Source organism: Capricornis sumatraensis, chromosome 9 (assembly GCF_032405125.1).
Source record: "Capricornis sumatraensis isolate serow.1 chromosome 9, serow.2, whole genome shotgun sequence".
Classification (NCBI taxonomy): Eukaryota; Metazoa; Chordata; class Mammalia; order Artiodactyla; family Bovidae; genus Capricornis; species Capricornis sumatraensis.
Genome location: NC_091077.1, coordinates 30247620 through 30268949, shown reverse-complemented (window position 1 = coordinate 30268949; position 21330 = coordinate 30247620). Strand labels below are relative to the sequence as shown.

Sequence of the window (21330 nt, the reverse complement as noted above, 5' to 3'; positions counted from 1 at the left end):
GATACACTGAACGGAACAAAATGCTTTTTAAGTAACATTTAAAAGGTAACCTGATTTTCAAAAATGTCTTCTTGCATCTCTTTCCACATTTCTAGCTCAAGTGCTGCTTTGTATTCTAAGGTTTCACGAGGCTCTGTCTGGATTTCTGAAGGACAGGGTGCTGGAGGAACAGAAGATGGCTTTTGTTGTGCAGCAGATAAACCCTACAATAAGAATTTTAAGAAACAGCATATTGAAACAAACACACACACATACACACATTAGGTCCATTTTAAAGAATAATTTCATAACATTCAATGACACATACCTGAGATGAATCAGAGACAAAAATCTCACGCATTTTCACTAGTCCATAATCCTCTAAAGTCACTGTGTAAGAAAGATCTACTATCCTGTTATTTGACCTACAAATGAAATCAGAAATATTTAAAACCTCATGGAAACACTTTTATGTTTCCTTTTACTTCCCCAATGCTAGCACATTGAGTAGGCAACATGCCTTGCTCCTGACACTTGTTGCTCAAAGTGCAGCAGCTTCTATAGACTTCAAGACCTTCTATATATGTCATTTTATTTGGTCACACAGTATTAAGTACATATCTATGTTCACTACAAAATTACCTATAACACTAGTAGGTTACTTGAAAAACTTCAAAAGTATAAAAGAGAAAATTTAAATCTCACTGCCCACAAATAGTGCTAAAATTTCATTTTCTTCTTTTTTAGATTATGTAGATATGCAAGTACTCATGCATATTAAAATTCATAGTTTTGTCCATTTTTCCATTTATACAGGAACATTATCTCCAGTGTAATAACAAACACTAATTCAAAAATGTTACCTTTTAAAGCCTGTAAAACATACTAATGAATTTATGTAGTAAAACATTAAACACATAACAATTCCCCTACTTAATTATATGTAGATTATTCTGAACTCTTTTTTGCTTTTCTTGGACTGTATATACTTGTTCATAAATCTTTTACTGGATATGAGCACTGCTTCAGGATTAAATCCTGGCAGTAGGATAATGATATGTTTATCATAATGAATACCTCACTGTATCACAGAACTGCATGGGGCATTGAATAAAAGACAAAATGTTAAAGGAAAATAAAATTTTGGCAACAGAAATACATGGCCTTGTTTAAATCTAAACTTTAAGGATTGGATTCACACAATTAGAACTCTTTAATTAATCAACTTTTACATTTCCTTCTTCTTATCTCAGATTTTAGAAGAAATGAGTAAAGTAAAATGAAGCAGTATCATCTCTGAAGTTTTCACTTAAGTAAATCTCTTGAAACTTGTCTACACAGCAGGTCAATAAAGTTAATATTCAAAGCAATCATCATTAAAATAACTTCCAACAAGTAATGGTTGTTTTCATTATATTCTACTTGACCTAACAGAAAAGAATGCTAAGTTTTAAAAGAACTGTCAATTAACCAGAACAACTGATTTTCTATAAAAATTGTTCCCAGATCTCCAAGTAAATAAGAAACTTTACTAAACCCTTCAGTCTCTGGAAGTGGCATGGAGAAGGAAGAGTGAGGGAAGAAATTCCAATAATACTTAAGACATCTCAGCTTTTCATTGGGCCTGCTTTTCTTCCACATTCTTACTGCACTTTAAAAATAAAGGCAGGTGATATATAAAGAGATAATTGTTGAATGATTTCATTTAAAATATACGAACTCCAGTTTTTCACTGTGGCAGTGAATTTCAGAGCAAAAAAACAATACTCAGTTTTTAGAGTCAAACATCTGTAACATTCACCAACTATATTTAATGCAAAAGTTTACATATTTTTCAAGCAGAAAAATTCAAAATAATGTAAAAATACATTATAAATTTGACTTGAATTACTGAATTAAAAAAAAAAAAACCCTGATCCTGAACTTAAAATTATGAGTCTAAAGAGAAGGGAGAGAAATACACACTCAATACTCGTAAGTATTATGGTACCACAGATTCACTCCTGTGAGGGTATACTAGGTATCAGAAAGCTAACGAGCAAACTAGGATATAGCCCCCATGGGTCAAAGAAAAAAGATATGACAAAATGACATTAAAGGATAAGGTTATAACTAGCTAAACAGAATAAAAAGCAAAGACTAAATACAAGAAATGCATTACCCTTGGGTTGCAATAATAGGCACACTTTCACTGAAAGTTTGTCGCCAACACTGTTCACCATTAGAACCTAAAAAGCGAGTTTTTTCTGAAGACAAGATGTTAGAAAGTTGGATTCTTGCGATTCCCAGAAGTAAATCTTTACTCATTTTATCCTTGTGCCATAATTCAACCAGCAGTGGAATCCTAAGGAAAAGAGAAACACGTGTTCATACTTATCAACTGTGAACTAAGGCTTTTCTGGACTAAAAATTTTGAAGTCCTTTAATGTAGTCAAGCATGTTTTTGTTACCTGGAATGTAAAGGCTCGATTCCACAAATAACAAATAGAAAATATTATTACATTTTTGTTTTTTTACACCTCTTCCTATGCAATAAAGAAAACCCTTCAAACACTGTTCCCACAAATGGTCACATAATGTTTTTCTCTTTTAAATTTCTTTTTGAATTGTGATACTCTGAGAAAGTAAAAAGATATTTCAAAGATCTCATTTTTCTTCACAAATCCACTTCAGATAGCTGGATCAACATCTCTATTTTATACAGATGAAAAAACCAGAAAAAACAAATAATGCATTACAGTCATTAAATGAATCAATAAGAATTAAACAGTCTGTATTTATCTTCACATATTAGGAAAAAGCAAGATTACTTTTCAAAGAGCCTTCATTACTCATATATTGTTTTAATAAAGTTCTAATATCCCAATTCAGGCATACAAGATATGAAAATCCGAAAAGAGCCTTCATAAACACATACTGATAAAACCTTATAGTGGAAGCACAAGGCTCACAGCTGTTAAGTTTGCTTCTAGATTCTCAAATGCATATAAGCTGCTGTGGATTTAGATATGTAAAGGAATTCCTCTTGTCAATAAGATACAAATTTTCAAGAGCTGATTTGAAAAAATACTATCATACACACCACGTACACATTACCTTAAGAAGGTATCCTGGAGCTGATGAGGCAAAGTTGCAAAATCGAATGCACAGTAAGACTGGGGAAGAAAAACTTCCATGTTTTTTCGAACTTCTACAGGAGGGTTAGTCATAATAGGAGCTGCACTTCCAAAGAAAGGATATGAGTACCTAGAATTTAAGAAAAACAAAAATCCTAAAGCAGTGTACAGATGAGACTTATAACCTGTGAAAAAGAGTGTAATATGAATATTATGAGCAAATAAATTTTAATAGATAAATGGTACAAATACGTTATGGTTTTACTATCACCAACTTTAAAATTATATAAATATTTTTGGTATTAACATAAAAAAATCAGAAATTACAGAAAAAAATGCATTATTTGCCCAGCACTGGCTTCCAAAGGTGCCTTACAAATCATCTTCAAATGATGCTCTGGGAAAGGAGGAGAATACTGTAATTTGAAGGCAATATACTGAGTAAGGAAGAGAGAGTCACTTTGATAAATTCCCAATAAGACAAAGATTTAGAAGTGAAAATGACTCCCTTAAACAAAGACAGTGCTGGTACCCCTGAGGTGTATAAATGTGGCAAATTAACCTGCCGAACACATTAAATTCACACACTGTTATATGTCAAAAATATTCTTATGAAGAAATAATTAAACTGAAATGTAGGGGGAAAAAAATTCCTTGAGGGCACTGTTTGTATCATTTTCATCTTTGCACTCCAAGGAACAGCTTTTGTGACACAGTATACACAAGAAACGCCTGCTAAGTTTAATTTCTAAACTTATTTTCCTTTATACAATAATGTCCTGATTTTTTTATGGGCTAAAAAAAACTCCTAAATGATGCATTCATAGTGTTTTGTCTCTGAACTGAGAATATACTACAAAAGAATCAAAGAGTGACATAACATTATTTCTTTCAACATAAGTCACACCAGATTAAACAGAAGAATGCCTGGCCTATTGCTGAACTTATTTTGTATTTAAAGTCAAATATAAAGATATTGTAATGCTCACTTAAATTTCATCTTATAATTTGCTGTTTATTGACAAAACTAGGATTTAAACTCTACTAGTGAAAACTACTTTTTCTATTAATACAAGAAGAATCCTGTGCATACATTCAACTCCTAAACAATTACATAAACTGAATTTCGGTCATCTCACAGAGTTCATCCTCTAGAAATTTAACCCCCTACTACAGATGTAGTGATTTAAAAAAAAAAAAAAGGAAACACATTAAACTTTTTTCTAATATAAGTGTTATCTCACAAATTCCATTAGGTAATTGTACACAACACTTTCATACTAATGCAGAGCATGGTAACATAAAATCTATCAAACGTAAAATGTCCAACATTTTTTTTTTAAGCCTTAAAATGAATCAGAGAAGCAGTAGTCTTATGATCAAGTAATTTCTACAGAGTATTAAGTGGATTCTAACATGTCCTTGGGGCAGAATACTCTTTCCACTTTTCTTTGTCAAGTGTCTGGCCTCCCTCATATATTAACATATTTCTGAATCTGTCTTCTTCACTAGGTTGAGCTCTTTGTCTATGTGTATGCCCCCTGCCCTAATACTGGGCAAACGGCTGGCTTACTGTAGTCACTTGATGATTAAACAAATGGCCCTGTGGCAATCAGGAAACACAAAAACTAATATGTGGTTTCTGAGTGAGCTTGTTCAAGACTTTCCCTCAAAACACCTATTCATTTTATTTTCTGGCTGTATCACAAGCATGTGGGATCTTAGCACCCTGACCAGGGATTGAACCCATGCCCCTGCAGTGGAAGTGCGTAGTCTTAACCACTGGATCACCAGGGAAATCCTTCATCCAATTTTAGATCATCCCTGTGCTTCTGGCCAACATCATCTCTAAGACAAGTTTCTCCCGTAGCAGCAAAAGAGAAAAAGGAACAGTTCTATATTATATAAACCCTGTGAGAAAAGCTATGTCGATAAGAGAAAACCCTTTCTGGGCTTTCAATTTTTAAATAAAATTCTCAGCCTTTAACATGAAGTAAAAGGCAGAACTTAAGCTGTGAGGATAGACTTCCATTCTATGACTTCACTGTCACATTCAGTGCTGGGTCCCTTTGATTCTGTCCTTTATTCACACCAAAGCTCAGAGGACTTTGGAAACAATTTGATAAACAATCAAAGGAACTATACAATTAGATACAATAGGAGTAGACGTAAGGCTTCCTGGGTGACTCAGTGGTAAAGAATCCACCTGCCAATGATGGAGACCCGGGTTTGATCCCTGGATAGGAAAGATCTCCTGAAGAAGGAAATGGCAACCCACTCGAGTGTTCTTGCCTGGAGAATCCCATGGACAGGGGAGCCTGGAGGGTTACAGTCCACAGGATCACAAAGAGTCGGACAAAACTGAGCATACACACACACAAGGAGCTGACTTAGGCATCTGAAAGGCAGATGTGCCTCAAACAACAGCAGGAAGCAACAAAAAGTTGAAGTTCTTGGGAATGGTAATCCAAGATGACAGAAAAATTTTCTAATTTTTTGCATGTTAGTCACATAAAGACCAAAAATGTTATTATAAATGCTAATGCTTGCTCCAAAGTAATTTATAAAAACTTAAAGACTCCAAACTAAAACACACAATATGACATTTAATATATTTATCAGCTGAAAAGTCTATAAAAATGTAATATTAAAAACAAGCCACTGCATAAAGCCATTTAACAGACTGAATTTCAATTCTCTAAACAGTGTGGAAACATTCCACTTCCAGTTCATTAGGAATGGTTTTTAGATTCATACGCATAAAAGGTAGATATCAGGAATATAACCTTCCATTATAAAGCAATTTTATAGAAAAATCAGATACTATACATCCAAGTATTTTGAACTGTGACAACTTTTCCAGAAACAAGACATTTTAAGTTCAAGAGTCAGTGTATATTAAAACAGAACATTAACAAATATTATAAAATACCTATAATTACTATATCAGAATAGGCAAGATTATTACCCTTCATACCATCAATGCCACCCTCCATTATCTTCAAAGTCATTAGCACACAACAGCTTTAACCCTTCTAGTGCACTGATTTAACAAATGTTATAATTTCTTTGGTGACATTGTCTGTTGCTGCTGCTGCTAAGTTGCTCCAGTCGTGTCCGACTCTGTGCGACCCCATAGACGGCAGCCCGCCAGGCTTTCCCATCCCTGGGATTCTCCAGGCAAGAACACTGGAGTGGGTTGCCATTTCCTTCTCCAATGCATGAAAGTAAAAAGTGAAAGTGAAGTCGCTCAGTCGTGTCTGACTCTTAGTGACCCCATGGACTGCAGCCTACCAGGCTCCTCCGTCCATGGACTTTCCAGGCAAGAGTACTGGAGTAGGGTGCCATTGCCTTCTCCACAACATCCAAATACAGAAAAGGCATTTCTTCTCAGAAAATAACACTCTGAAACCAAATCATACCTTAGTATACAGTTGATTGGAGAGCCAACCTCCAAATCATGGATACTCCTCAAGTCTATTGAAAAGCAAAAATGATGTGATGTTGCAGGAACAGCAATCTTCTGTCCTGAGGCTGTTTCTGAAGCAATAGATGTTGTCACTGGCTTGGCCAGTAATGCAGATACAGAAGAACTGATAGCTAAGGTGAACATAAAAATTAAAGAAAAAAAAATCCATTTGCAAACAATTTCTCTTAAGTTACTCAGAAAACAAAGATATAATCTCAAAGACTCAACTGTTTGATTAAATAAACATATGAACTAAAGCATAAACTTCCAAGTTATTTGTCCAAAATTATGTAGGCTTTAATTCCCATCATAAAACTGGGCGGGAGGGGTGGGGGGAAACCCTTACTCTCATTCTCAAGATGTAGCACAAAACTTAAAAAGTAGCCTGGTGCTAAACTTATTTCTAAGAAGCAGGTGAACATAACTTAGTATTGCAAAGATTGTATCTGAAACTTACTGCACATATAGATCAGTATTTTATAGTAATTATGTAAATAATTACATCCTTTCTTTTTTTAAAGTAGCTTGGTTATCTTAGACACATATGACATAGTCTAACAAAATAAAACTTGACGAAGACAAGTATCAATGATAACACTTATATGTGCAATCTACAAAGAGTGGTACAAATGGTCTTATTTACTGTAACAGAAAATACAGTCACAGACATAAAAAACAAACTTATGGTCACCAGGGGATAAAGCAGGGGGAGGGATAAATTGGGATATGGGGCTGACATATACACACTACTCTATATAAAACAGGTTACTAAGGACCTACTGTATAGCACAGGGAACTCAACACTCTGTAATGGCCTTGGGGAAAGAATCTCAAAAAGAGTAGATATATGTATAGTTGATTCACTGTGCTGTCCACCTCAAACTAACACAACATTGTAAATCAATTATACTCCAATAAAAATTTTTTAAATTGGAAAGACAGAGTCTATTCCAATCCTATTATACATCACAGATGTTTACTGAATGGCTCAAGTGCTATAGCTACTTACGGAAACACCTATAACTTGCACCCAAACTTCTAATTCCGAATCCACCAATGCTCTTACAATTTATACTACTAAATTTAACTACAGATTCTTACGTAACAGATAGAAATTGTGTAAGACAGATAAATATATATTCTCAAACTGTCTCAACTTTAGGATCAAAAATGATTATTTTAAGTTTACTGTAAGAGGCAATATCTCTTTTCTCCAAAATTCTAATGAATTTAAGACAATGAATTTGAGATTGCTAAAAATCTACTTCAAAGAACTGTATTTGTTAACTTCCTTTGAATAAGGTACTATTTATAGTATGACAGTCAATGAAAAATTCTGTTAGAAAATTCTATTATGAAGTTAAGTAAGTTACAGTTACTTTAAACTGATTTTTTTTTTTTAAGTATCACCACACATTACTGGCTCTTTAAAAAAACTTAGTTTTTAGCACCCATGAAAACTCTCACAGTCATGTATCAGATGGCCAGAAGATCTATACCTAAGAGATCTGTGAAAAGAACATCTTACCCTTTGGATTGAGTTTTGTGTCCTTATCATACAGTAAGCTTTCCACTTCACTTTCTGTTGCATCGTCTTTTGTTGGAGGTGACTGGTTGTGAGGTGGAACAGGGGACTCGCTTGGTGACTGTGGCCCAGTATGTGTCTTCTCCTTTATGGGGGTTAAAACTCTCTTCTTCGAATGGTGTGGCTCATGTTCATTCTGGGTCTTTAATTCAATTAAAGACTAAAAACAATTTTTAAATAAAGTATAATTTGCAAAGAACTTTCCTTCATAATTAAGCAAAAAATGTGATTTTTTTAAAAAAAATTAGCTTCCTTTCTCAGTTTGGATATTCCTAGTCTATTTTTCTTCATAATTTGCATATTTTCTTATAGCATCTAGGACCAGAAAAAGGGAGATGAACAGGAAGGAAATATGATATCCAGAGCTCAGTATCAAAATGCATCCTAATGCCTAAGAAGGGATATTCAATTAAAGAAGTCAGGCATAGGTGTCCCTGAGAATGGTTATTCCTACCAAAGCAATACAAAGGAGGTCCACATTACCAGAAAACAAACAAAAACCAAAACCCAGAAGTCTAGTATGATTTTCTTCCTTTGCTCCACTATCCTCCAAAAATACATGCATATGTGTCTTTTTAAACTCTTACTTTAGTTCAGTCTGCATAAAAATCAGTTCTTTAAAAGAACAGGACACTACAGTTGACCCGAGGGCTATATATAATCAAAAACATCTACATTCAAATAAATGTTTCTATTGCCTGGAGACAGCATGATGACTGTGAAGCACTAATGAACAGAGAACCTTAGCTAAGGCTAAGTCAACTAAAAAAGATCTATTAATGCAGATCCCCAAAAACCAGGCCTAAAAACATTCTCCTCTACCAGAGTCCCAAAGTCACTGACCGTGAGTTGGGGTGTGGGAAATGGTTTCCACTACGCGAGAAGACTGCACTGAAAGGCTCTGGGCGGAGTCACTATGAACCATGGCAGAAGCCGCAGCACTTTCCAGAAGGGTCTTTTTAGAGACGGGGTTATCGTATAATGAAGACCACTAATTAAGAGTGATAAATACTCTCTTATGTGAGATAATGCGCCTGAAATCTGACTTTTGTAACTAATCATGACCGACATATCGGAGAAGCTGGAGGAGGGGAAGGCGGGTTGCTACTTGCCTGGGCGTCCACGCCTTCTCTCTTCAGAGCCACAGACACTCCCACAGTGGGGGCCAGCTCCACAGGAATAGGTGCAAGCTTTTGTTTGGCTCGGTTTGGAGGGTCAAGGGTAAAAGCACCCTCAACTGTGACTGGGCGATGGTTGATCTCTGTACTACCCTTTTTCAGTAGTCCTGTTAAGGGTATTTCTGTACTTCCAAGTGACTGATCTCCACAGCAGAGATGGATCTAAAATGAAAGGGAAAGTCAAAATCAGGATTTACACTTTCTTCTTTATCCTAAACACACAAACGTAACAACAAAGTTATAAAATGATCCAGAGAAGGAAAACAGAATGCAGGTTATCTTACTGACTGCCAGTGACTAAGATTCTCACAGCTGATTGCTAAAACTGTTGATAAAGCACAAAGTTACCCACAACTCAATAATAACGTTATTAATTCTTTTCACTTTTCCTTTTAGTATTATACGTTCCTATGTGTTACTTTTTCTTTATTTTTTAATTGAAGGATAATTGCTTTACAGAATTTTGTTGTTTTCAGTCAAACCTCAACATGAATCATCCATAGGCATTATGTGTTACTTCTTGTTCTCTTTTCTCTTTGGTGAGCTATGGTTACTTCAATATTTTACTATACTATCTTCTTGTACTATGCAAATTGTATCATGAATACATGAATTTAAACAGAAAAATACATCCACCATTCTTTTCTCTTTTCATTATAACATTAATTTAAGCACAGTTCTTAAAAATGGATGGATTTTAATGAGTGGATCCAGCCCTATTTGAACTAAAGAACTTCAAATAATTCTGTTTTATTCACCCATAAAACACTATGAATCTTTCTTTTTTCTTGCTTTTCAAACTCTATATATAAAACAGTGCTTAACAGTAAAAGATAAAGGAGAATACCACGGAGATGGAATGTACTGTGAATCACTGCTAGCTAATCAAAACTTGGACATTACCACCTTTGGAAACTACCAAAAAAGAAAAAAAAAAATGGCTGTTCCAGGTATGTGTTACATAACTATTCTTTTCCCTTACTACACTGAAGCCTCAGCAAGCCTACTATTCACATGAACAATATGTAATCATTACATAAAAATATTTTTAATTCTAGTGTCAATAATGACCTATAACAGTCTTAATGTTATTAAGTGTGATATTTTTAATGGGCTGGAAAGAAAGGATTTTTATAACTTACAAGTCCATAAGAATCAAACTGATATGTAAGTCAATAGTTTGGTGAGGAATAATATTTAGATATAAGATCAAACTAATTTTTCCTGCATCATTTTATATAATCTTCAACATTCTAAATACCGTGGATTTAGCAACCACCTCTAAAATTTAGTTCCACTAAAATTTCCTTATGCTTTTTGTACTATCCACCCAAAGTACAAGCAAAGTCTATTGAAACACTTTAGTATAAAAAAAGGACTACCCCACCCTACTTCACCACCCATTTCAGTCTGATTAAAGTTAATCATAACGAACAGAGATTTCATTTCAGATTAGACAAACTTTTCTAAAAAATAAAGTCCTATTTAAAATTCATTTACAAAATTACTTAATTCAAGGGCAGGTTTTAAAAAGTTGTTTTATTATCTCTTTGCTTTAATAGCGAAAAGGTTTATAAATTCTGAACTCGAGTGTGATCTGTATGGTAACAGTTAATCTCCAGTAACAATAATGAAACCTGTCTGATGCTCACAGGTTTGAGTTCCAGGTACAATTTGTTATTGAATATGATAAATGATTGATAACTGACCTACCTCTTTTCAAAATAACTAAAGTGTTACATCTCCTAACATTCTGAAATAATTGTCATCTTATGACATACAAGTCAGGATAATTCCTAAAAAAATAAGAGATATGATAGAAAGATGGTATGTACTTCAGCAACAAGAGAGTTTAGGCACCTCTTTAGTGCTTAAAAAAAAAAAACCATTAATTGGAAACAATTTTCTGCTATACTTACCTGTAGTTTAGAATGAAGAGTCAGGTAAACACGAAGAATTTCTATACTGCTCCGTATACGAACAGACGCTCTCTCTGGCTCAAAGTTTGGGTTGATCAAATCACTGAAGGGTTCATTTGTAACATCATTTCCCAGTAAAGAATAATAAAAGAAAAACTCAGGCTGTCTTTCTGGAAGTTTCATGGTACATGGAATTAACTAAACATTAAGGGGGAAAAAAAAAGATTATTACTTTATAAACCACTAAACATGCTTATAAATGTCTGATAAACTCCAAAAACATTTGCTAAAATGAATTTTATTTCAGGCCTTAAATTAGTAACTCAAAATTTCTAAATCTCTGCCAAATTGCTACTAAGTTACTAGTTTTAATTTTTAAAGGTTTACTTAGACAAGCAAAATGAAGCTACAATATTTTTATACATGTATGTTGTATAACATAACAGTTATATTGTTTTAGAGTTCGCATTTCATTTAACTAGTCCATGAAAGGTCCATAAATATTATTTTAGAAGAAAGTAGTAAAATATTTGACACTGAACATTTCCTTATAAATACTCAGTCCAGGGCTTTTGATGAAAGAAAAAAAAAAGGTTTTTTAGTTATTCCTACAAAACTAGGAGACCTATAAATTAATAGCTACAAAAGGCTACCTTCCGCCCATTATAAACAGCTACTGCAGGGGGAAAATGGAGCCCTTCACCAATGAAACGTTTACTGAGGGTGGAACAAGATGGTGGAGTAGAAGGATGTGAGCTCACCTCTTCTCAAAAAAACCCACCAAAATCACAACTGCTAAACAGCCACTGGGGGGAAAGAAAGGAAGAAAAACCACTGGAACATACCAAAAAAGATAGCCTACATCCAAAGACAAAGAGGCCACAACAAGGGGACAGGAGAGGGACAATCACGATAAAATCAAATTCCATACCCCTGGGTGGGCAACCCACAAACCAGAAAATAATTATATCACAAAAGTTCTCCCACAGGAGTGAAAGTTCTGAGCCCCACACCAGGCTCCCCAATGTGGAGGGCTGGTCTTGCGAGAAGCCCCCAGAGCATCTGGCTTTGAAGGCCAGCAAAGTCTGCTCACAGGAAGTCCACAGACGAGGGAAAACAGAAACTCCACTCTCGGAGGATGCACACTAGGTCTCGTGCATGCCAGGAACACCGGAAAAAGCAGTGACCTCAAGATCCTGGGCCAGACCTAACTGCTCACATTGCAAGGTGTCCTGTGAGGGTGTGAGAGGTGGGGTGGATGTGGCTCACTGCAGGGATAAAGACACTGGTGGTGGTGTTTCTCGGGAGTACCCACTGGCGTGAGCCCTCCTGGTAGCCACCATTTTTTAACCAAGACCTGGCCCCACCCAACAGCCTGTAGGCTCCAGTGCTGGGACGCAACGAGTCAAGCAATGAACAGCCCCACCAATTAGCAGATAGGCTGCATAAAGGCTTTCTGAGCCCACTGCTGCCCACTAAACACAGCCTTTAATATGGCCCTGCCCACCAAAGGATGACTCCCAGGTCCACCAGCCAACGGGCAGGGACCAGTCCTTCCTACCAGGAGGCCTGCACAAGCCCCTTGGGCTGGCCTCATCCACCACAGGCAGAAAGCAGAAGCAAAAAAGAACTACAGCCTGTGGAAGAGAAACTGAAATCACAGAAAGACAAAGTGATATACCAGAAGAATTTGTCCCAGACAAAGGAACAAGAGAAGACCCCAGAACAGTAACTAAGTGAAGTGAAAATGAGCAATCTATGTGAAAAAGAATTCAGAGTAATGATATTAAAGATGATCCAAGATCTCAGAAAAGAATGGAGGTATAGATTGAAAATCTGGAAGATACTAAGGGGACATTTCCTTTAAAGATGGGCACAATAAAGGACAGAAACAGCAAGGACCTAACAGAAGTAACGGAGATTAAGAAGAGGTGGCAAGAATTAACAGAAGACAAAAATGGTCTTAATGGCCCATATAACCATGATGGTATGCTCACTCACCTAGAGCCAGACATCCTGGGGTGTGAAGTCAAGTGGACCTTAGGAAGCACTACTACAAACCAAGCTAGTGGAGGTGATGGAAATACAGTTGAGCTATTTAAAATCCTAAAAGATGATGCTGTGAAAGTGCTGCACTCGACACGCCAGCCAATTTGGAAAACTCAGCAGTGGCCACAGGACTGGAAAAGGTCAGTTTTCATTCCAATCCCAAAGAAGGGCAATGTCAAGGAATGTTCAAACTACCGTACAACTGCATTCATTTCACATGAAGCAAGGTAGTGCTCAAAATTCTTCAAGCTAGGCTTCAACAGTACATGACCCGAGAACTACCAGATGTACAAGCTGATTTAGAAAAGATAAAGCAACCAGAGATCAAATTGCCAGTATCTGCTGAATCATAGAGAAAGCAAGGGAATTCCAGAACATCTACTTCTGCTACTTCTGGGTCGTGAAGATCTTTTTTGTAGAGTTCTGTGTATTCTTGCCACCTCTTCTTAATATTTTCTGCTTCTGTTACATCCATACCATTTCTGTCCTTGTTTGTGCCAATCTTTGCACAAAAGTTCCCTTGGTATCTCTGATTTTCTTGACGAGATCTCTAGTCTTTCTCATTCTACTGTTTTCCTGTATTTCTTTGCACTGATCACTGAGGAAGGCTTTCTTATCTCTCCTTGCAATTCTTTGGAACTCTGCACTTAAATGGGGGTATCTTTCCTTTTCTTCTTTGCCTTTTGCTTCTCTTCTTTTCATAGCTATTTGTAAGTACTCCTCAGACAACCATTTTGCCTTTTTGCATTTCTTTTTCTTGGGGATGGTCTTGATCACTGCCTCTTGTACAATGTCATGAACCTCTGTATTATTATATATGTCATTACTTTAATCCTTTACTTTAAAATGTATTTGTTTAATTGATTATATTTTAATCATTAATCAAATCTAAAATCATAATCAAAAACTACTAACATTATAGTTATTAAGAACAAATTCTGGAGTATTCTCCAGTCTTCAACCTTGGTCCAACCAATGGCTTGCCTTGAGACTAGACAAGTACTTAATCACTCTGCAGCTCCACTTCTCTTATGGTTATTTGAAGGATTAAAAGAAATAATACATGTTCACTTCTACAGTTCTACCTAGCACACAGTCAACTGTTACATGAATGGGAAAATATCTGAGGAAAACATATCCTGCCCTTATGGGTGATTATTTCTGAGTTTACCTAAAAGAGACTTTCATTTTCTTTTACTTTCTTCTGTAATCAGGAAGCAACAAAAATTTTAGCCCTTTTATATTTCAGAGTACACTTACTTCTAAGTAATTCCCATTAAGGGAAGAGATGCTTTTAAAAATCCTTTATCACCCTTGGATTTAGAAGCAGTTTTGTTTCGCCCTTAATTTCACTATTTAAAAAGGAGGCAAGACTATCATCACCCAGTATTCTTACCCTAACCTCACTCCTCCACTCTACTGCTTCACAGTATCAGTATTCTCAGCCCCTTGTCTGCATCTGAAAAGCGTGTTTCTTTCTTTATTGCTAGATGTCTTTTCACATGGCTTTTGACTAACTTGAGAAGAAAAAAGCTAAAATGCTATTTTTAAAACTCCTTGGGCTAGTCCAAAAAAAAAAAAAAAAAGGCAAACAACTAATACTAAGCAATATCAGGGTATGAATAAATTACTGGGCTTAAGTTTTTGTGTGTTTTAAAAAATTATTGTAAAATACATGTAACAGAAATTTTAACATTTTAACCATTAAATATTGTGCATTTCAGTAACATTAGGTACATTCACAATATTGTGCAACCACCACCACTACCGTGTTCCAGAACTTCTCCATCACCCCAAACAGAAACACCAGAACCATTAAGCAGCCACTCCCATTCCACGCCCCGGAAATCACAAATCTGCTTTTTGTCTCTAGGAGTTTGCCTATTCTGGATACTTTTTTATAAATGGAATCATACAGTATGTGGCCTTTTATATATGGCTTATTTTGCTCAGCATGCTTACAACATTCATCCTTGTTGTAGCATGTATCAGTACCTCATTTGTTTTACAGTTGAATAATATTCCATTAATATTCTGTTCATTGTGTGTGTGTGTATAATTAATCCATTCATCCATGGATGGACACTGTGTTATTTCTGTGATATTCTGGGATTGTGAATAATGTTGCTATGAGTATATATTATATATTCAAATATTCTTTATTTGAATACCTTGTTTTCAATTCTTTTGATATATACCCAGTAGTGAAACTGTTGAGTTCTATGGTAATTTTCTGCTTAATCTTTGGAGGTTCACATATGGCTTAATTTTTATCAGAGATATCAAATAGCTTGCCAGACAAGGTTGTTTTATATTTTTAACTAAGCTGAGTGATTTGTCCTAATCAGTTCCTTTGTATTACCAAGAACTGAATTAGTTTTAGTGGTGGATTCAAATAGGTCGATTAGCTTTCACCATATAACATGTGTGTGTATATAGCTTCACACATACAAACTACATGTTAAGCATATTAGTTTTATTTCATTCCTCACACACACCCACAAAGCTGGTAGTACCAATACCATACAACCAAGAAAATTCAAGCCTGAGAAAGGTTAAGCAAGTTCCCTAAATTAAAGAAGCTAGTGAGTATGAGAATGAGACTCCAGCTCAAATTGATCTTATTCCAAAACTCCTTCAGAGGGAGCAAAATATGGCAACAATAGAATGTGGAAAGTGACCCTACGGCTGGAAATTCCTAAGTATATTTACTAGTTACAGAACTTTCTCAAGAGTTGGTTTCCTTATCTCAAAAGTAAAACTAATAACCTCCTAAAGTTGTGGTATGATTAAACCCAACATTAGCAAAGTATTTCACAAAACGTAACAAAAGTAAGTGATTGATAAATATTAACAATTATGCCTTCCCAGGGAAGTTGAAAAAATATTTTTAAAAATAAAGTAGCGATTTTAAATACTTTGCAGGTATTTAATAACATAATAAAAATACAGTAGGCTCATTATCTAATGTGTGTTCTGATGTGATTAATGAACAGACAATAGGTAGCTAGCTTTCCCCTCAACCAGTGAGGCATATTAAACAAGGCAATCAACAAGCAGCGTTTTATGAAGAGAAGAAAAAAATAAGGAAATTGATGGAGAAAGACAAAAGCACATACAAAGTATTAATGAGAAAATGACAGGACCAAATTGGGAGAGAAAGAGTAATGCTCAAAGAATATGCATATATAAAAGTACTTTGTGCAGTGGGCAAGCATTCAGTGTGACAAAGCTAAACATTACTTCCTAAGAAAAATCTTTACCTGATAAACCTTATGAAGATTTAGTGTGGTCACTAACTCATATTTCACTTATGAATGTGGATTATCTGGAAAATGTATACCTCTAAGAAAGTGAATAATATGATAAAAATGTAAAGTCATAAGTTATAGCCTCTGTTTTTAAAAAATATTAATTTATTTCACACACTATAGATCAACATAATGTCAAAACAACTGCACTTGATCCTGAAAAGGGCAGGAAATAACAGCTACTATTGTGCTGAGCCATTGAGGGGAAGAGATAATCAGCCATGGGCCTTAAACATCTCCACACATTCTGGGCTTAGATATTACCTTGTTTACAAACTAACAAATTAGCCTGAACGCTGCCAGAATTCATCCTGGTTGGTACATTCTTACTGTGTACCAAGACTGTGAGGCCCTGACTACTGTGCAACTCATAACCTTGTAACATATCTTCCCAGACAAAGACTAGGACTGCTTATGATAAAAGAGGTAATTTCCCTAAACTCTGTGTTCCTAAGCTGTGACATACCCAATGAGTGTGAAGAAACCACCTAGGCCCCTCTATGTCACCTCCATGGTACTTGGGGTAAAAGAAACTGAAAGAAATACACTGATAGTCATATTGTTTGCTGGGCTGAGAGTAATACATTCCTTTATCTCTGATCTAAGAATCTACTATCTTCTGGCAGCATTTGGGATAATTTGTTAGTCTGTAAATTGGGTAAAATCTAATCCCAGACCCGATAGCTATTAAGGTATGACTGAGACAATGCTCCCAACATTATACATTTCTCCAAAAAGTAAATAATTTAGTACTTGGGAGTAGGGGTGAGGGAGGGGAATCATTTCATACCAGTCCTAACAACGTCACACAATACAATGTAAAACAGTGTTTACTCATGTTTCTTCTAAATTCTAAGAGATTTAATTTATTCTCTTACTACCAAGATCATCCATATTTATTCTTTTCCTGAAACAAAAATGTTTTCTGAAGTGAAAGAAAACATTATTCTCAATTATTTTTTAAGTCTACTTACAAGTCTTTTCAATACCCTAAAAGACAGATTTTAAAAATGAAATGTTTTCAGATTCTTCGTGAATCACTAATCTCACCTGCTCCAACTGGGTGGCGAATGCTATGGTCACTGACATGATGAAGAAGTCAGTACAGTACCCTGCTGGTCCGATCTGATGGTAGCCTCCCTCCTCGTTCAGCACTGCCACGATGTCCTTTGGGTCAAGTCCAGACAGGCTGGCAGGTACTTTATGGGAAAAAACACAATTAACTACATTGTAGTTTGCCATAAACTAATATAAGATTTTGTAAGCTGGTTATACTTTTTCATTTACTTGGCCATTTTCACAGTTAATATCTCAGTAAGGTTTCCTTTGACTTCAGTTTAATAAACCACATAGAAAAGGCATCACAGGTTGCCTGAAGGAAACGACTCTAAACTGTGAACTGAAAAATTAGCAAAACCTGGCTGAAAAGAGCAAAGTGACTAGATAGAGGAAAAAGGTATTCTAGGGAGAAGGAACAATATATACAAAAACTCAAGAGGCAAGAGAAAGGATGTGGTTAGAGAACTGAAACAGATGTGGCATGCTGGACCATAATGCAAGGACTTAGGTACAGAAAAAGGAGAGAAGCCACATCGTAAAGAGTCTTCTTGAAGACCATGCTGAAACATTTGGACAGTGTTCTAAGAATAACAGAAAACAATAAACAATTTGAGGATAACAGATATAAACAAACAGGCTTCATTATGAAGAGATGGCAGAGGGATAGGGGGCTTTGCAACTAAGTTGAAAAATGAAACTACATGACACTAAAGTAACAGACAATATTCAGTGTTAGGGAGACTGCTAGCAAGTCAGCACTGTCCATGTTGGTAGGCTCAGTTCAACTAGTTCAACTGAAGGGTAACACGTCAGGGCTTACCAAAACTTTATACATGCATACCCTATACACCAGCAAACCCGGACACCTTCAGGAATTAATCCTCAAGAAATATGCTTATGGCAGCACTGGCTAAAAGTAGCTGAATGGTTAAGAGCACAACCACCACAGTCACACAGACCAAAGTTCCAACCCTAGTTCTGCTATTCAGTAGGTTGTACGGGGAGATTATACCACTCCTTTAGTTTCCACTTTTTCTTCTGAAAATCTTTTACACTGCTGTTGAGAAGATCAAATTAGATAAAATAAAGCACTTGGCATAGTACCTGACAAGTACTTTAATAAAGTACTTAAAGTCTGAATACTAACTATGATGGGTCTCATTACTCATTATCAGAGAGGAAAACACTAGGATAAATCTTGTGGTCAAGGAGTAAAAGGACTGAACACGTCAATGTGAGTATATGTTGTTAGGTATATATATGGACAGATAAATACACAGAAGTATATATGTATATGTACATGGGTTTGAGTGTGTATACATACATGGAACGGCAACAGCCCAACAGCAACTAGCACACCTAGCAGCCGAATCTTGACTTCTAAACATCATTCTTTTCTAAAAAGAAGCAGAGCTCCTTATAGAAACAGCTGAATCCAGGAATGAGATAGGGAAAGTATACGATGAACTTAGACTATCTTCTTATAGCAAAAAAAAAAAAAGCTCAAAGAATTACTGACATACTAAAAAACAGATGATTGAAAGAGTTCTTAATGCTCAAATCTCTGCCAAATAGTGATGGGTAAAGATTATAATCCACTAAACTAAGAGAAAACGCTAAGTCCATATTTAGATAATATAAATCAGCGAATAAATTAAAGGTATGAGGAAGAATATTTTTCTAAATTTCTAACCCTTCCCCACAAAATATTTATTAATTACAAAGGAAAACACAGACACATACCACGTTAATCAAATAATCAAGTTACCATCATCAGTAATGAGATTAAATCAAAATAGTGCACCAACCAATAAGATGCAATAAGACAGAGCATCTTGATACTCCTGCCAAAGATGCCTAACCAAAATCTAGTGTCAGACAAGCCCAAAATGTACAGGGGACATGTCTTCACCAAAAGACTGAAACTGATCTTCTGAATAGAATGCTCTCCTCCCCATTACCACTCACTGTAGCAAATCAGGTCCATCTTTCAATAAAAAATTATAAGGCATACTAAAAGACACACACAAAAAAAACCCATAACCTAAGCTTTCATCTTAAGAAAATAGGAGCAAATAAAATTAAAAGTAAGCAGAAGAGAAATAAAAACTAGAACCAAAATCAATGAAATTGAAACCAAGAACTCAATGGGAAAAAAATTAACAAAATCAAAAGCTGGCTCTTTGAAAAAGATCAGTAAGAATGTAGCCAGCCTAAAGTGCGGCGGATGGGGGGCAGGGGGAGACACAAATTACTATCATCAAAAATGAAAGAGGGGGATATCACTATAGATTTCACGTACATCAGAAGTTTAATGAAAGAATACTATAAATAACTCTATGTCCACAAATTTGATAACCTAGATGAAACAGAAAATTCTTTTTAAAAACAATCTGCCAAAACACACATAGGAAGAAACAATCTGAATAGGCGTATATAATGAAACTGAATCAATAACTTCAGAAAACAGAAAGTACTGGATCCAGATGGGTTCACTGGTGAATTCTACCTAGCATTCACCATAATTTCTAGAAGAAATTATACCAATCCTCTACAATTTTTTTTCACAAGTCAGAAGCAGAGAGAATACTTCCTAACTCATTATATGGGGCTAGCATTGTCCTAATATGAAATCTAGGCAAAGACATTACAAGAAAACAACAGACTTACATCTTTCATGATCATAGATGTAAAAGTCCTCAACCAAGAATTAGACAATCAAATTGAACACATAAAAAGAACTATACACCACAACAAAATGAGATTTACTCAAGATACACAAAGCTGGTTCAACATTCAAACAGCCATGAATAAAACCCACTATGTCAACAGACTAAAGATGAAAACTCACTCGATCTTATCAATACCTGCAAAAAAAGCATGTGACAAAATCCAACACTTACTCATGACAAAACACTATCTGTAAACTAGAAATAGGGAGTGACCTCCTTACCTTGATAAAGAACATCTATAAAAATCTACAGCTAACATCATACTTATTGGTGAGAGGCTTTCCCACCAGAATCAAGAGCAAGGCAAGGATGTCCCCTTTCACTCTGCTCTTCAATAGTACGCTGGAAATCCTAGCTGTTGCTGTAAAACAAGAAAAGGAAGCACAAAGTCATGCAGGTTGGGAAGAAAGACACTAAACTGCCTTTGTTTGCAGGTAAGTGTAGAATGTCCATCTACGGAAAACCAAAACCAGAACAAAAAACCCTAATCCTGGAACTAATAATAAACAATTATAGTGCAGCAGACAAGGTTAACATGCAAAAGCCAATTGCTTTCCTACAGATCAAGAATACACAAGTAGAATTTGAAATTTAAATCACCATTTACAGAGAATTAACCATCATGGAGACAAATTGGTGGAATAATATTGTACATAAGCTCACTTCTTCTAAAAAAAGAATCAAAATTGCAACTAAACGATGAACAATCATCAACCAAAAAACAAGCAAAACAAACAAACAAAAAACAACAACACTGGAACGTACCAAAAAAGAGATCCTACATCCAAAGACAAAGAAGCCACAAGAGGGTAGGAGAGGCGCAAATGCAATAAAATCAAAATGCCAGCCCCACTAGATGGGCAGCTCACAAGCGGGAAAATAATTGTATTGCTGAGGTTCTCCCACAGGAGGGAAAGTTCTGAGCCCCACGTC

General features: G+C 35.6%; 1 protein-coding gene across 2 annotated transcripts in view; it reads right to left on the bottom strand.

The window, feature by feature from the left end:
- CEP120 (centrosomal protein 120) overlaps positions 1-21330 on the bottom strand; it is an 84173-nt gene that overhangs the window by 30603 nt on the left and 32240 nt on the right. Inside the window, exons 5-13 of one of the 2 annotated variants that reach the window (XM_068980175.1) lie at positions 17657-17805; positions 11247-11444; positions 9262-9489; positions 8093-8309; positions 6518-6695; positions 3076-3225; positions 2141-2323; positions 308-404; positions 51-203 (exon numbers count right to left, since the gene is read on the bottom strand). In XM_068980175.1, coding sequence (XP_068836276.1) covers positions 51-203; positions 308-404; positions 2141-2323; positions 3076-3225; positions 6518-6695; positions 8093-8309; positions 9262-9489; positions 11247-11444; positions 17657-17805 — 1553 coding nt within the window. The remainder of the gene's footprint in view (positions 1-50; positions 204-307; positions 405-2140; positions 2324-3075; positions 3226-6517; positions 6696-8092; positions 8310-9261; positions 9490-11246; positions 11445-17656; positions 17806-21330) is intronic. The other variant, XM_068980177.1, reaches the window with a different exon arrangement.